The 16,485-nt window shown below is 49.3% G+C and overlaps 1 protein-coding gene across 2 annotated transcripts in view; it reads left to right on the top strand.

Annotated features, from left to right (window-relative positions):
• Positions 1 to 15,127: 15,127 nt before the first annotated feature.
• FOXK1 (forkhead box K1) overlaps positions 15,128 to 16,485 on the top strand; it is a 45,449-nt gene continuing 44,091 nt past the window's right edge. Inside the window, exon 1 of one of the 2 annotated variants that reach the window (XM_044303393.1) lies at positions 15,128 to 15,580. In XM_044303393.1, coding sequence (XP_044159328.1) covers positions 15,204 to 15,580 — 377 coding nt within the window. In that variant the 5' untranslated portion in view covers positions 15,128 to 15,203. The remainder of the gene's footprint in view (positions 15,581 to 16,485) is intronic. The other variant, XM_044303391.1, reaches the window with a different exon arrangement.

Raw genomic sequence — 16,485 nt, 5'->3', positions numbered from 1 at the left:
AATGGCGGTCAGCGGCAGGGGCATGGAGGAAGGGAAGCATGGATTCATGTTGTAAAGGTGGTGGAGCTAACGGGCCCCATAGCATCTGCGTGGTCTGCCTCTATGGGCGGTATGCCAGTGTGCACAGGTGCCCAAAGCTGCACACAATACTCCATGACTAGTGATTTGTAAAGTGGTAGAACTATGGGGGAGATTAATCAAACTGGTGTAAAGTAGAACTGGCTTAGTTGCCCATAGCAGCCAATCAGATTCCACCTTTCATTTTTCACAGCTCCTTTGGAAAATGAAAAGTGGAATCTGTCCTACTTTACATCAGTTTGATAAATGACCCCATATATTGATAGGATATGCCTCAAATGTCTAATAGGTGCGGGTCCCACATCTGTCTCAAGAATCAGGCTTTCTGTGAATGGAAAGCAACCTGCGCATGTGTGGCTTTCTCCATTCACTGCTATAGGAATTCCAAAAATGGCTGTGCAGGCTATTTTTGGGAGTCCCATAGCAGGGCTCTTCATTCACGACCGAAGTGGGACCAGCACCTATTGTACATGTCATATCCTACCATAAAAGTCCAGATGGGACAACTCACTAATAGGGTGCATGAGATGGCTTTTTTAAACTTAGCAGCCCCTTTAGGGGATAAAATTGCCTCTGTCCTCAAGAAGCAGAGAAACAACGGCAGGTTGGACCCAATGACGCTTTCCAACAATTTAAGTTTTGGCTCCAGAAACTTAGAATCCTTGTTTCTCAGTGTATTTTATGCTAGAAGACTGGTTGCCATGGTGTGGTAAATCTGGCAGTGCAGTTCCCAGAACTCATGATGTCTACATATTACTGGTGGGCACTGGCAGCTAGTCCTCTTCATGTCATGTTACTGATGGGTACTGGGAGCTAGTCCTCTTGTTACTGGTGGGCACTGGGAGCTAGTCCTCTTCATGTACCTGGTAGGCACTGGGAGCTAGTCCTCTTGTTACTGGTGGGCACTGGGAGCTAGTCCTCTTCATGTAACTGGTGGGCACTGGGATCTAATCTGCATGTAACTGGTGGGCACTGGAAGCTAGTCCTCCTTATGTAACTGGTGGGCACTGGTAGCTAGTTTTCATCATGTTACTGGTGGGCACTGGGAGCTAATCCTCTTCATGTACCTGGTGGGCACTAGGAGCTAGAACTCTTCATGTAACTAGTGGGCACTGGGAGCTAGTCCTCTTCATGAAAGTGGTGGACACTGGTTGCTAGTCCTCTTCATGTAACTGGTCAGTACTGGGAGCTAGTCCTCTTCATGTTACTGGTGGGCACTGGGAGCTAGTCCTCTTCATGTAACCGGTGGGCACTGGGAGCTAGTCCGCCTCATGTAATCTATGTCAACTGGGAGCTAGTCCTCTTCATGTAACTGGTGAACACTGGGAGCTAATCCTCTTCATGTAACCGGTGGGCACTGGCAGCTAGTCCTCTTCATGTAATCGGTGGGCTCTAAGAGCTAGTCCTCCTCATGTAACTGGTGAGCACTGGGAGCTATTTCTCTATACTGGTGAGCACTGGGAGCTAGTCCTCCTCATGTAACTGGTGGGTACTGGGAGCTAGTCATCCTCATGTAACTGGTGGGTACTGGGAGCAAGTCCTCTTTATGTAACTGGTGGATACTGGGAGCTAGTCCTCTATACTGGTGGGCACTGGGAGCTAGTCCTCTTTACTCTGGGCACTGGGATCTAGTCCTCTTCATGTAACTGGTGGGCACTGGGAGCTAGTCCTCTATACTGGTGGGCACTGGGATCTAGTCCTCCTCATGTAAATGGGGCGCACTGGGAGCTAGTTTTCTATACTGGATGGCATGGGTAGCTAGTCCTCTATACTGGAGTGCACTGGGAGCTAGTCCTCTATACTGGTGGGCACTGGGAGCTAGTCTTCTTCGTGTAACTGGTGGGCACTGGGAGTTAGTCCTCTATACTCATCGAACGTGCCCCCTGCCAGGAATCGGTGGATGTCAACATGGGGCGCTCCAGCTTCATTCCCCGCCGCCACCCTAACTGGTGGGCACTGGGAGTTAGTCCTCTATACTGGAGGGCACTTGGATCTAGTCCTCTATACTAGAGGGCACTGGGGGCTAGTCCTCTATACTGTAGGGCACTGGTAGTTAGTCCTCCTCATGTAACTGGAGGGCATTGGGAGCTAGTCCTCTATACTGGAGGGAACTAGGGGCTAGTCCTCCCAGGTAACTGGTGGGCACTGGGAGCTAGTCCTCATCATGTAACTGGTGGGCACTGGGAGCTATTTCTATATACTGGTGGGCACTGGGATCTAGTCTTCCTCATGTAACTGGTGGGTAGTGATGGACGAACATCAGCCGGGACGATTCGCGAACGCAAATAAATGGTTGCGAACCGCAAGTTTGCAGTGGGCCCCATTCATATTTGCAGCCACCAAATACTTACAAGAAGTGCACAAATCGTCCCACAACATGGACAGTGACATACCAGAGGGGGATCAATGGCAAAAATTCCCGCCAAAAATATGTATTTTAATCAGGGGCAATTTTTATGCGTCTTAACCACTTTAGGACCACAGGTTTATACCCCCCTAGTGACCAGGCCCTTTTTTTTTTTTACAAATCGGAGAAATATCTCTGTAAATTGACAACTTTGTATAAAAAAATTAAAAGTTGTCATTTACAGAGATATTTCTCACACACAGTATGGGTATATGTAAAAATACACCCCCACATTGCCCTGCTTCTTCTGAGTACGGCGATACCACATGTGTGACACTTTTTTGCAGCCTAGGTGCACAAAGGGGCCCAAAATCCAATGGGCCCAAAATTTCACAGGGCATTTTTTACACATTTGGATTCCAGACTACTTCTCACGCTTTAGGCCCCCTAAAATGCCAGGTGACCCCATGTTTGAAAGAAGACACCCAAAGGTATTCCGTGAGGGGCATGGAGTTCATAGAAGATTTTATTTTTTTGGCACAAAGCGGAAATTGATTTATTTTATTTTTTTCTCACAAAGTCTCCCTTTCCGCTAACTTGGGAAAAAAAGTTCAATCTTTCATGGACTCAATATGCCCCTCAGCGAATACCTTGGGGTGTCTTCTTTCCAAAATGGGGTCATTTGTGGGGTGTTTGTACTGCCCTGGCATTTGAGAGTCTCCGCAATCATTACATGTATGGCCAGCATTAGGAGTTTCTACTATTCTCCTTATATTGAGCATACGGGTAATGAGATTTTTTTTTTCCGTTCAGCCTCTGGGCTGAAAGAAAAAATGAACGGCACAGATTTCTTCATTCGCATCGATAAATGTGGATGAAAAAATCTCTGCCAAAAAATGTGAAAAAAAAAAAAGAGGGGAAAGGCATCTGCCAGGACATAGGAGCTCCGCCCAACATCCAAACCCACTCAGCTCGTATGCCCTGGCAAACCCGATTTCTCCATTCACATCAATCAATGTGGATGAATAAATCATTGCCGGAATTTTTATATATATATTTTTTATACAAAGTGTTTGCCAAAGCATATGAACACCGCCCCTCAGCTCATAAGCCTCGGGAAAAGTATCTTTTTTACTGCAGAGGAGAAATCTTGTCTTGCAGCGCCGCATACACTGACTTTTGTGTAATCTGACAGCAGTGCAATGCTTCTGTCAGAATGCACATCAGTGCTGCAGCTGGTTGATCGCTTGGTCCACCTAGAAGGTAAAAAAAAAAAAAAAAACAGGCAGCAACGCAATACATTTATTAACATTAACTTTATTGAACATTTGAAACAGAACATTAACTTTCATAAACTATATTAAACTTTTGAAACAGAACATTCACTTTTTTGCGTACCTGTGATTTTTATTTTTTTTTACCTTTAGAGGATAAACCTCTCCTTCCCCATGGGACAATGTGCAAATCTCCCAGAGATGTGGTGAAGTACATTATGCACTTTGTCCCAGGTGAAAGGAGAGGTTTGTGGCAGCTCTGTGTGAATAGGCCCTAAGACCCCTGTGTGCCTGTCCTGTGTAACGCAATCCCTACACTAATATTGTACCTGTGTGTGGTACTTGCGGAAACACTCCCCTATGCATAGGGCAGGCTGGTCAGGACAGTTAGGACAAAAAAAAAAAAAGTGGTGTCACGCCTTTTTCCAGCCCTGTTACAGACACAACATCTTTTTCTCGGTCAGTTGGGGTACCAGGATAGACACTTGGGAAGTGTCTGGCATGTAGCCGGCTCACTACATCAGGGACTTGGGGCACTGACCCTCCTGGATACAGGAGTTCCGAAATGATCTCTTCCTGGAATTTTAGGAAGGATCCCGTTCTCCCAGCCTTACTTTAGAGAACAAAACTATTATACAGAGCCAATTGAATTAAATAAACAGATACCTTCTTATACCAGCATCTGGTGCGGCGGGACACTAAATAGGGAGCCAACATCTGGTCATTGAAGTCCACCCCTCCCATGTGAAGGTTATAGTCGTGGACAGAGAGGGGTTTTGCAATGACTCCAGTTGCCCTCTTAATTTGTACTGTCGCGTCTGCGTGAATGGTGGACAGAAGGTAAATGTCCCTCTTGTCCCTCCACTTCACCGCGAGCAGTTCTTGGTCACACAAGGCAGCCCTCTCCCCCCGTGCAAGTCGGGTATTAACGAGCCGTTGGGGGAAGCCCCGCCGACTAGGTCGCGCGGTGCCACAGCATTGAATTCCGACTAGATGTAAGCGCCGAAAGAGGGCCACACTTGTGTAAAAATTGTCCACGTATAAGTGGTACCCCTTGTGGAGTAAGGGTGACACCAAGTCCCAGACAATCTTGCCACTGCTCCCCAGGTAGTCAGGGCATCCGACCGGCTCCAGTTTTGAGTCTTTTCCCTCATAGACCCTAAAACGATATGTATAGCCTGTGGCCCTTTCACAGAGCTTATACAGTTTGACCCCATACCGGGCGCGCTTGCTGGGGATGTACTGTTTGATGCCAAGGCGCCCAGTAAAATGTACTATGGACTCGTCTATGCAGATGTTCTGATTGGGGGTATACGCATCTGCAGGGTGGCCTCTTGGATGACAGGTTTTATTGTCAGCGAAATGCATAAAGCGCACGATGACCTCAAAACGTGCCCTGGACAGTGCAGCAGAGAACATGGGCATGTAATGTATTGGGTCTTTAGACCAATAGTACCGCAATACATTTTTTTTTTAGTTAGACCCATGCTGAGGATAAGGCCCAAAAATATTTAAAATTCGGAAACTTTGACTGGATTCCACCGGAAAGGCTGGGCATAGAAGCTTTCCGGATTGGTGGTTATATAGTCTGTGGCGTATCGGTTGGTTTCTGCCACAACTAAGTCATAGAGATCCTAAATCAGGGCCGATCCTAAAGGGCCGATCCTAAATCAGCTGTCTCCATGCGAACTCCAGACTGGCGGTGAAAGGGGGCAAAACGTGGTGGCTGCGACAGGGGAGTTAATGCATGTGCCACCGTACCAGCTTGAACTGCCCTTCTGGTGCTCGCCACTTCACCAGGGAATACGGCAGTGCTGGTAGAAGGTCCAGGATGTGCTGCGCTGCTGGTGTATGCCGCACCATAAAAAAGATCAGCGCTAGCACCACTCTGCTGAAAATGAGGCTCATCATGCGGGGTATGCAGAACACTGACATGGGATCGGGTACGCCTGACCATAGCAGGGACCTCAACTTCGTCATCTTCACTAACGGTTAGAGTGCCACTGCTGTCTACAGGTTCATATTCTGAACCACTGGAATCAGCGGGTGAGGCGTCCCCATCGCTTTCATCCATCACGGCCAGAATCCTGTAGGCCTCTTCAGCGGAATACCCCTTGTTTGACGTTTTGGGCTAACTAAATTTAGGGGGTATTCCTCTGAGACTACCCAGGAAAAAGAGCAAACCTGCCTATTAAAAAGGAGTGCTTGCGAAGTAAAGCTGCGATCGCTAATAAAGATCCAAAAAGCTCAAAAGTGATCTTTATAGCACCGCAGCGATTTTACGGTGTTTTTGCAGTGATCAGAAAAAAATTATTCTGTCAATGCGGTGGGGCGGACTGAACGCAAGTGTGCGCACAAGATCAGGCCTGATAGGGCGAATACTGTGTTTTTTGTAGAGCCTAAGGTGACCCTAATGTGTTTATATATATCTGATTGCGATCAGTCTTGATCACTTACAGATACTATATAGTACTAGTGCTGATTAGCGACAGCGAAGACGCTAATCAGCAACTAATCAGTGACTGCGGTGCGGTGGCTGGGCGCTAACTACCTAACAAGTAGCTAACTACCTGGCGGCGATGAGGGACCCTTACAGGGGGGTGATCAGGGAGTCTATATGGGGTGATCAGGGGTTGATAAGGGGTTAATAAGTGACGGGGGGTGTAGTGTATGTGTGGTGATTGGTGCTACTTAAAGAGCTGCCTGTGTCCTCTGGTGGTCGATCTAAGCAAAAGGGACCACCAGAGGACCAGGTATATCAGACGCTATTTACAAAATAGCGTCTGATATACCTCTTTCATTGGTTAATTTAAAAATCAACAGCCTGACAGCTAATGATCGCTGCCGGCAGGCTGTAGATGAACTTGTGAATTGTGCAATCCTGTGAGCGCGCGTCCACAGGAAATCTCAGGTCTCACGAGATGACGTCAATCGTTGTCTCTGAGACCTGAGAGAGCCACCGCCCAGACGCCTATCGGCAAGTGCGGCAAGCGGTTAAAGGGAAACTTTAAAAAATGTGCCATTCTGGAGCCTAGAATTTTTTTATTTTAGGCCACGGAGTACAGGCCCCAAACATTAGGCATTCACACATCAAGTGATTATGTGGCCCGAGGTATATTAGACGGTCATTGTATATCAATTTTACTGCAGGCCAGTGGACTACAGGCCCCAAACATTAGGCATTAACCGGACAGAAAACATCAAGTGATTATGTGGCTGGAGGTATATTAGACGGACATTGGATATAAATTTTACTGCAGGCCAGTACAAATACATGTCAAATACATATGTTTAAAAGAACTAAAAATATACAATTTGATTAAAAACATGGCTAACAAAATCCCCCCTCTTGAATAAACCCCAAATGATAATAGGTTACATTCGATAACACGTGGTCGTCACAGGTGTTGAATTCCTCCGGAGGCCCCAACAATTAAGCATTCACCATACAAAAAAGATCAAGTGATTATGTGGCTGGAGGTATATTAGACGGTCAATGGATATCAATTTTACTGCAGACCAGTGGACTACAGGCCCCAAAAATTATTCATTCACCGTACAGAAAAGAACAATTGATAATGTGGCTGGAGGTACATTAGGCGGTCACTGTATAACAATTTTACTGTTGGCCAGTTAGATTACAGGCCCCGAAAATTATGCATTCACCATACAGAAAAGATCAAGTGATTATGTGGCCGGAGGTATATTAGACAGTCAATGGAGATCAATTTTACTGCAGGCCAATGGACTACAGGCCCCAAAAATTATTCATTCACCGGACAGAAAAGATCAAGTGATTAAGTGGCTGGAGGTATATTATATAATCATTGGATATCCATTTTACCGCAGGCCAGTACAAATACATATCAAATACATATGTTTAAAAGAACAAAAAATATAAAATTGGAATGAAACCATGGCTAATGAAATCCCCCTCTTGAAAAAAAACCTAATGATAATAGTTGAAATTTGATAACACGTGGTCGTCACAGGTGTTGAATTCCTCCGAGGTTCCAAACATTAGGCATTCACCGGACAGAAAAGGCCTTTTATGCCACTGTATTTACATAAGACAGGGACCATTACTTGTTCTGGGTGGTGGCGGATATGTGTCGGCTGGCATGAGGAAATTCAATTAAATGTGGTCATGCCAGGTGTTGATTTCCTCCGAGATCCATGCCTCATTAATTTTATAAATGTGAGGTAGTCCACACTGTCGTGAGCTAGGCGAGTGCGCTTATCGGTCACGATCCCCCCTGCTGCGCTGAACGTCCTTTCAGACAGGACACTCGATGAGGGGCAAGCCAAGAGTTCCATGGCAAATTGTGACAGCTCTGGCCACAGGTCAACCCTGCACACCCAGTAGTCAAGGGGTTCCTCGCTTCTCAGAGCGTCCACATCGGCCATTAACTCGATGTAGTCGAGAACCTGTCGGTCTAGGCGTTCCCTGGGGCTGGGGACGGAGGGCGGTTGTCGATGGGTTGGCTGCAAGAATGATCTCTTATCCGAAGTGACCAACACAACTTCAAACCGCCCTCTTCTTGCATGCGTTGTAGGATTGGTATTTGCAACAGTTTCTCTGTGGGTGGAAATTCCTCTGCCAGCGCCCGCAACAGCAGAATGCAGCATCTCTTGAAGCAAGGCCTGGAAATGCTGACAGCCCTCTGTGATACTGGTAACATGTCCGCCATTTTGTGTTTGTACCAGGGGTCTAAGTAGGTTGCCATCCGGTAATAGTCCTTCCCTTTATGCTTTTTATACAGGGGTCCCTCTTCAAACACTGGAGCATGAAGGCCCCTATTTGCACTAAATTGGAACTGATGGAGCGGCCTGGCTCCTGCTCATTGCCCAGGAGAATGTCGTCCTCGGTCTCCTCCCCCATCCACAGACAACACCAGGGATCCCAGAAAAGTTTCAAGCCTGCTCTTCTTGCTCCTCCTCCTCCCCCCAGTCACCATCCTCCTCTAACTTGTCTCAGATGGAGTAGGCCCCCCTGGGAATTAATTCAGCATTGCGACTTCCTCATCTTCCTGCCCCTGCTCCTCGATGGCTTAATCACTGTGACTGACCAGTTTGGTGATCTCATCAAATGGCTGCAGAAGTCTGCATGCGTCGCGCATGAGCAGCCACTGGCACAGTGAAAAAAAACAAGCTTCCCAGAACCTGTTCTGCCACAGAGTTCGTAAAGGTAGTCGTTAATGGTATGTTTCTGCTGGAGCAGCCGCGTCAGGCAGTCACAAATCAGACGTCTGACGGGCAAGTGATGTCGCTGCTGAACGTCAGCAAGGCAAGCCATGGCCGTGTAAGATATTCTAAAATGGCCTGCCGCAAGACGTCCTGGACCCTGGGGTATTTGGCAACGAATCACTGCACGACTAAGTGTGTTATTTTGCCCTGTTTTAACAAGCTCAGCAGACTGGCACCGTAGTCGCACATCACTTTACCAACTGTCAAATTGAGTGATCCGCCTGTGATCGCAGAGCTGAAAGGAGTGCAGGAACGGGCACTCTAGGCACAACAGCCACAACACAGCATGGCAACGTCTCACCTGGCACGTCGAATAGGTTCAGGGGTTACATGCTTGATGTCCATCAGAAGGTTCACCCAGTGGGCAGTAAAAGTTATGTACCTTCTCTGCCCGTGTTTGCTAGACCACATGTCTGTGGTCAGATGTATCTTGCCACAGACACTGTGTGCCAGAGATACATTCACTTGCCGCTGAACATGGCCAAAGAGCTCTGTGATGCCCTTCTGGGAGAAATATTTCCTTCCATTGCGGTGTGCTAGCAGTTCCGACAAGCCGGCGGTCAACTGTTAGGCAAGAGGGTTATCTGGCGTCAACATTTTATGTTTGAACATTTGGGTGTCACGGACGGTGTACAGGAAACAAGACAAAGCAACATGCATATATGACTCACTGGATCCAAAGCTAAGGAACCAAGGGGAGACCCCTGCACAAGACCTAGCACTTTCCCTGGCTACTCAGCCTATGCAAAGATCCCAGAGGTGGATGGTTGCATAGCCACGTACCTCGACTATATTACCCCTGAACACCCTACAATAGTGAGGGGACACGACCACCGGCTCCCTACACCAGACACGGAGGGAGTCAGGGTCACCTGGGATCCAGCAAACAGAAAATAACAGATAACTGTACAGCACTTAACTTTGTAGCAGACAGGAAAACAGGATGAGCATGCACACACACTCCAGGAAGAAGTATAAGCCGCCCAGTAATGCATTATGGGGCGGAATTTAAAGGGATGCAATTAGTCCAACTTCATGACAGCTGAGAGAGGCTAACGAGATGAGGAACTGAATACCACAACAAAGAGAACTCAAGGAGGAGGTTCTGAAAGGCTTCTGTCAGAGCTTCTCAGCTGTCTGGTTGTGACATTGGGCCACAGAAGCCTGCCTTTTGCCAAATGAAGGCGACGACGGCATGGTGGAAGGTGGAGTGGAGGACAAATGGGAGGAGAGAGGAGAAGAGGCAGGACGTGGAGCGCCGGGATTGTGGATTTGTGCATTCTGACAGTGTTGCTCCCACTGGGCTCAGTAATGGGAGGCCAGGTGCCTTCTTAAGGCGGTTGTCTCTAGGTGAGTGTTGGGCTTATCGCGACTTATGCATTGACCTTCACCAAAACTGACATTACAGATCTCGTAATAGGCAGCAACAGTGGGGACCACCCTCCTTGGGCTGATCTGGGTACTGTCATCAGACCGCTGGGTGGCGGCCGTTGCTACATCCTCATCCGATGCCAAGAATGGCTGTGCATTGGTAAGGTCTGGAAATTGATGGGAAATTAATTCCTCTGACTCGAGTAGAGGGGCTATGCTGGTTTCTTTGGGGGTGCACACAGCAGAGTGTGATGAGGGTGCTGATACAGAGGATGAGGAGGGTGCAGAAGCGGAAGGCTGAGTGAGCCACGTCTCTGGTGCGTCCTTTGACGTTATCGCACGCACCTTCTCCAACTTCCCACAGGCGTTGGCCTGGTGCACCCGCCCGACCCCTACGGAATGGCCTGCCTGTTCCTCTGCCTGTAATTTTCTAAATGACCCTGTGTCAAAGTAGAGTTGTTGCGATACCAAATTTTTGATTCGGTTTCGATACCATGATTCGATACCAAAAGTATTGCGATACTCAATACCATTCGATACCACGCGAAAAAAAATAAACCAAAAAAGCCACGTGCATTCCGCATTTTTAAAAATTGCGAATCGCGCAGTTTTTATTTATTTTTTTCTGTTCCGCCGTTCACCACCTAGATTTTAATAGTTTGGACTTTTCTGACGTGGCGATATGTAATATGTTTATTATTTATATATTTTATTATATATGTGAAATTGGGAAAAGGGGGTGATTTATACTTCATATTTTGGTGGGGGGGTTTTTTACTTTTTTTTAACACTTTTTATTTAATAACTATTTCCCCCGTTAGGCTACTTTCACACTAGCGTTCGGGTGTCCGCTTGTGAGCTCCGTTTGAAGGCTCTCACAAGCGGCCCCGAACGCATTCGTCCAGCCCTAATGCATTCCGAGTGGATGCGGATCCGCTCAGAATGCATCAGTCAGTCTGGCCGTGCGGAGTCAAGCGGATCCGTCCAGACTTACAATGGAAGTCAATGATCCGTTTGAAGATGACACAATATGGCTCAATCTTCAAACGGATCAGTCCCCCATTGACTTTCAATGTAAAAGTCTGGAGGGATCCGTTAAGGCTACTTTCACAGTTAGAATTTTTTTTACAATATAATGCAGACGGATCCGTTCTGAACGGATCCACCGTCTGCATTATATGAGCGGATCCGTCTCAGAAGCTGCCACTGCACCACCAATGAGGGGGAGGGGAGAGGTCCCTGTGGCCACTGCCACCAATGATTTTAATACTGGGGGGTTGAGAGGGGCTGGCGCACTGTGCCACCAATGATTTTAATGGGATGGGGGGTTGAGGGGGGGGGGGCACACTGCACCACCAATGATAAATTACCCCTTTATACGGATCCGCTCTGAACGCAAGTGTGAAAGTAGCCTTAGGGGCTAGAACCTGGAATCTTTCATCCCTTGTCCTATTCAGCTCTATCAGGGTGAATAGGACTTCACACTGTCCCTGCTGCTCTGTGCCTTGTGCACACAGCTTTAGGGATGTTACCATGGCAACCAGGGCTTCTGTAGCGTCCTGGCTGCCATGGTAACTGATCGGAGCCCCAGGCTTACACAGCTGGGGCTCCGATCAGAAGCTGCCACTGCACCACCAATGAGGGGGAGGGGAGAGGTCCCTGTGGCCACTGCCACCAATGATTTTAATACTGGGGGGTTGAGAGGGGCTGGCGCACTGTGCCACCAATGATTTTAATGGGATGGGGGGTTGAGGGGGGGGGGCACACTGCACCACCAATGATAAATTACCCCTTTATACAGGAGGCTGGTACTGGCAGATCAGCAGTTAACCCCTTAGGTGCCGCACCTGAGGGGTTAACTGCCTCTGATCGCAGCTCCCTGTCAGCGGCAGGGTGCCGGCAATGCGATTCTGATGCCGGCACCCGCCTCCTGTATTGTGTTAAAGACTGACTTTCACTATCAGGCCACACAGAGCGGCGCCCAGCGATGTCTCAGCACTCACCATTAGTCCTGGGCGCCGCTCCGTTCGCCCGCAGTGCCCCATTACTGTCTCCTCTCCTGCTCCACATGCTGCTGATTACTATCAGAGCGATGGGAGGAGACATCAGCTTCACTAGTGGGCGTTCCTTCTTCCTGGCTGTAGCGCTGTCCAATCGCAGCGCAGGGAGAAGGAACGCCCACTAGTGAAGCTGATGTCTCCACCACATCGCTCCGATAGTAATCAGCAGCATGTGGAGCAGGAGAGGAGACAGTAATGGGGCACTGCGGGCGAACGGAGCGGCGCCCAGGACTAATGGTGAATGCTGAGACATCGCTGGGCGCCGCTCTGTGTGGGAAATGGGAATAGTCCTATCATTGGTGGCTCAGTGGCCCGCCCCTCTCTCCTCATTGGTGGCGCAGTGCGCCTGCCCCTCTCCTCCCATTGGTGGCAGCGGCAGCAGCACAGGGGGGAGGGAGGACAGCTTCCTTCTCCCCGTGCTGCTGAGAACATGAGCGCGCCGATAGCAGCGCGCTCATGTTCAGAGATACCAGCCCAGTATCGAAAAAACGGAAATCCCGGTATCGTATCGATACCGGGACAAAAGTATCGATTGGGTATCGAAATTTCGATACCCGCAACAACCCTATGTCAAAGTCCCTATAGAAGAGCAGTATTTGTGGAAGCAGGTATATAGAACCCCTTAATAAGTATTTACTGGAAGCAGGTATATCAAACCCCTTAATAATTTTTTTTTTTTTTTTGGGGGGGAATTGGTATATCACAACAGCTGCAATTAGTTGTTCCAATAGCGTTTGTCCCAATGTATAGTGCGGTATTGCAGCAGAACCGTACACAACTGCTGTACAATACAAATGCACTATATAGAAATTATATTATAGGTATATCACACCCGTCTCAATAAATTTTTGGGGGGGGCAACTGGTATATCTCACCAGTTGCAATTAGTTGTTCCAATAGTGTTTGTCCCTCTGTATAGCTGCGGTATCTCAGCAGAACTCCACACAGCTGCTGCACAATACAAATGCACTCTAATATACTTTCTATGTTAGAAAGTATATCACACCCCTCTGTATGTAACACCTATCGATAGCACACCTATACCAGTCCTTAAAAGGACTTTTGTGGCCCTATTAGCAAGCGTTTGGTGTCTCTAACAGTCTGTCCCTGCTCCACACAGCAACCTCTCCCTACACTGGCAAAAGACTGAATGTAAAATGGCGGCCCGATCGGGTTTATTTATAGGGTAGGGGGTATGTCCATGTACTGAAACGTCTCAATTGGCTGTCCTGTCCCACCTGATGGATGTGTCATGGGTCAAAGTTCGGCACAATGCAAAAGAATATGGCGCCAGCGGACATCGCCATATGTTCGCCGAACCGCGAACGTGCAAACTTCACCTCGAAACAAACACTGGGCGAACCGCAAGGCCATCTCTACTGGTGGGCACTGGGAGCTAGTCCTCTATACTAGTGGGCATTGGGATCTAGTCCTCCTCATGTAACTGGTGGGCACTGGGATCTAGTCCTCTTCATGTAGCGGTGACTGGGAGCTAGTCCTAGTTCTTCATGTGAACTTCTCAAGTGATCATCTAGTCTTCTATATTGGAGGGCACTGGGGGGCTAGTCTTCTATATTGGAGGTCACTGCGGGCTAGTCCTCCTCATGTAACTGGTGGGCACTGGGAGCTAGTCCTCTTTACTGGAGGGCACTCGGAGCTAGTCCTATTCATGTAACTGGTGGGTACTGGGAGCTAGTCCTTTATACTGGAAGGCACTGGGAGGTAGTCCTCTTCATGTAACTGGGGGGCACTGGGAGCTAGTCCTTTATACTGTCGGGCACTGGGAGCTAGTCCTCTTCGTGTAACTGGTGGGCACTTGGAGCTAGTCCTCCTCATGTAACTGGTGGGCACTGGGAGCTAGTCCTATTTGTGTAACTGGTGGGCACTGGGAGCTAGTCCTTTATACTGGAGGGCACTGGGAGCTAGTCCTCTTCATGTAACTGGGGGGCACTGGGAGCTAGTCCTTTATACTGTCGGGCACTGGGAGCTAGTCCTCTTCGTGTAACTGGTGGGCACTGGGAGCTAGTCCTCTTTACTGAAAGGGGAACTGGGGGCTAGTCCTCTTTACTGGAGGGCACTGGGAGCTAGTCCTCTTCATGGAACTGGTGGGCACTGGGAGCTAGTCCTCTATACTGGAGGGCACTGGGAGCTAGTCCTCTTCATGGAACTGGTGGGCACTGGGAGCTAGTCCTTTATACTGTAGGGCAATGGGAGCTAGTCCTCTATACTGGAGGGCAATGGGGGTTAGTCCTCTATACTGGAGGGCACTGGGAGCTAGTCCTCTTCATGGAACTGGTGGGCACTGGGAGCTAGTCCTTTATACTGGAGGGCACTGGGAGCTAGTCCTATTTGTGTAACTGGTGGGTACTGGGAACTAGTCCTTTATACTGGAGGGCACTGGGAGCTAGTCCTCTTCCTGTAACTGGGGGGGCACTGGGAGCTAGTCCTTTATACAGTCAGGCACTGGGAGCTAGTCCTCTTTGTGTAACTGGTGGGCACTGGGAGCTAGTCCTCTTTACTGAAAGGGGAACTGGGGGTTAGTCCTCTATACTGGAGGGCACTGGGAGCTAGTCCTCTTCATGGAACTGGTGGGCACTGGGAGCTAGTCCTCTATACTGGAGGGCAATGGGGGCTAGTCCTCTATACTGGAGTGCACTGGGAGCCAGTCCTCCTCTTGTGCAGTCCTCCCAGTCCTGTACCTGTGTCTCAGCCCCCTCCCTCGCCCTGTGACCCGTCCATCTCCCTCTGCTCCGCCCGTGGACCCGCCTGCAGTTACTCAGTTTCAACAACCAAAACAATCCTAGCTGGCAACGCGCCGCGGCCGCCATGGAGCCTGGAGAAGACTCGGGGGTGCAGGCCCTGCTGGCGCTTCGCTCTGCACCCTGCAGCCCAGTGCAGTCTGGGGGGCGCCCTGCACCCTGTGTGCTAGCCTCGTCGGGACATGAAGCCCCCCCAGCCCTGGCCCGTCTGGAGGGGCGAGACTTTGAGTTCTTCATGCGAACTTCTCAAGTGATCATCGGACGTGACTCCAGCCAGGGATCGGTGGATGTCAACATGGGGCGCTCCAGCTTCATCTCCCGCCGCCACCTCCAGATCAACTTCGTGGAGCCGCACTTCTACCTGCGCTGCCTGGGCAAGAACGGGGTGTTTGTGGACGGGGCCTTCCAGCGACGAGGGGCGCCCCCTTTGCAGCTCTCCAGCCAGTGAGTAGCACGGGAGAGGCCTGCAGTATGGGGGGAAGGGGGTGACACATGGAGGGAGGGTCGCACACCTCCTCGGCAGTGCAGGCAGCTCGCTTTATGGCGCCTGGCGCTCTCTGTGGTCGATTGTGTCAACACTGAGGGAAAACGTGCTGCTCCTACAGTGCCATGTGTGCCATGGCTGCCCGTACAGTCACTTCCCTGCGGTAATACCCGGGTCAGGGGCTTCTGGGAAGGAGCCACCTGTACTCAGCACATGGGCAGTGCAGCAGAGGGGCGCCGTCCCCTCTGGGGAGGCTGCCAGGTCTCTGCTGGTACAGGTGGGGTAGAAGTCACCTTGTCCAGGTGTCCACAGTAATGGCTGTCTATGGGGGATGCACTGAGCAGTTTGAAAATCACAGGAGCCATGTAGTCACTAGAGGTTAAAGGGGTCCTCTGCGATAACGAAACCTCTCTTAAACCGCTGCAATGTTGTAAAATAAGAAAGCGCCATATACTCACCCTGCGCGCTCTGCGGGTCTGGCCCGGTACTCCACCCGCTGTTTGTTTACATTCAGCAGAATGTGACTGCCGCAGCCAATCACTGCCCACTGAGGACGGTGATTGGCTGCAGCGGTCAACAGGCAGCAGCAAGCGTAATGAACCAGAACCACAAAGATCGACGCTGCAGAAACGGGTGAATTTAACCATGTTTTCTTATTTTAAGATGACGTAGGGGTTTACAGAATTTTTCAGTATGTCGGACAACCCCTTTAGGAAGCAATTTTATTGGCAAGAATTTTTACATGTTATCCTGAGGAGGAAAAATAGCTTGTTGTTCATTGTGAAATCCCAATTTTGCGGATCGGATGCATACCCATTCATTCCGTAGATCCGTTCCATGGCCCCACAAAAAAAGATAGAACATG

Source organism: Bufo gargarizans, chromosome 8 (assembly GCF_014858855.1).
Source record: "Bufo gargarizans isolate SCDJY-AF-19 chromosome 8, ASM1485885v1, whole genome shotgun sequence".
Taxonomy (NCBI): Eukaryota; Metazoa; Chordata; class Amphibia; order Anura; family Bufonidae; genus Bufo; species Bufo gargarizans.
This window is presented reverse-complemented; position numbering and strand designations above follow the sequence as displayed.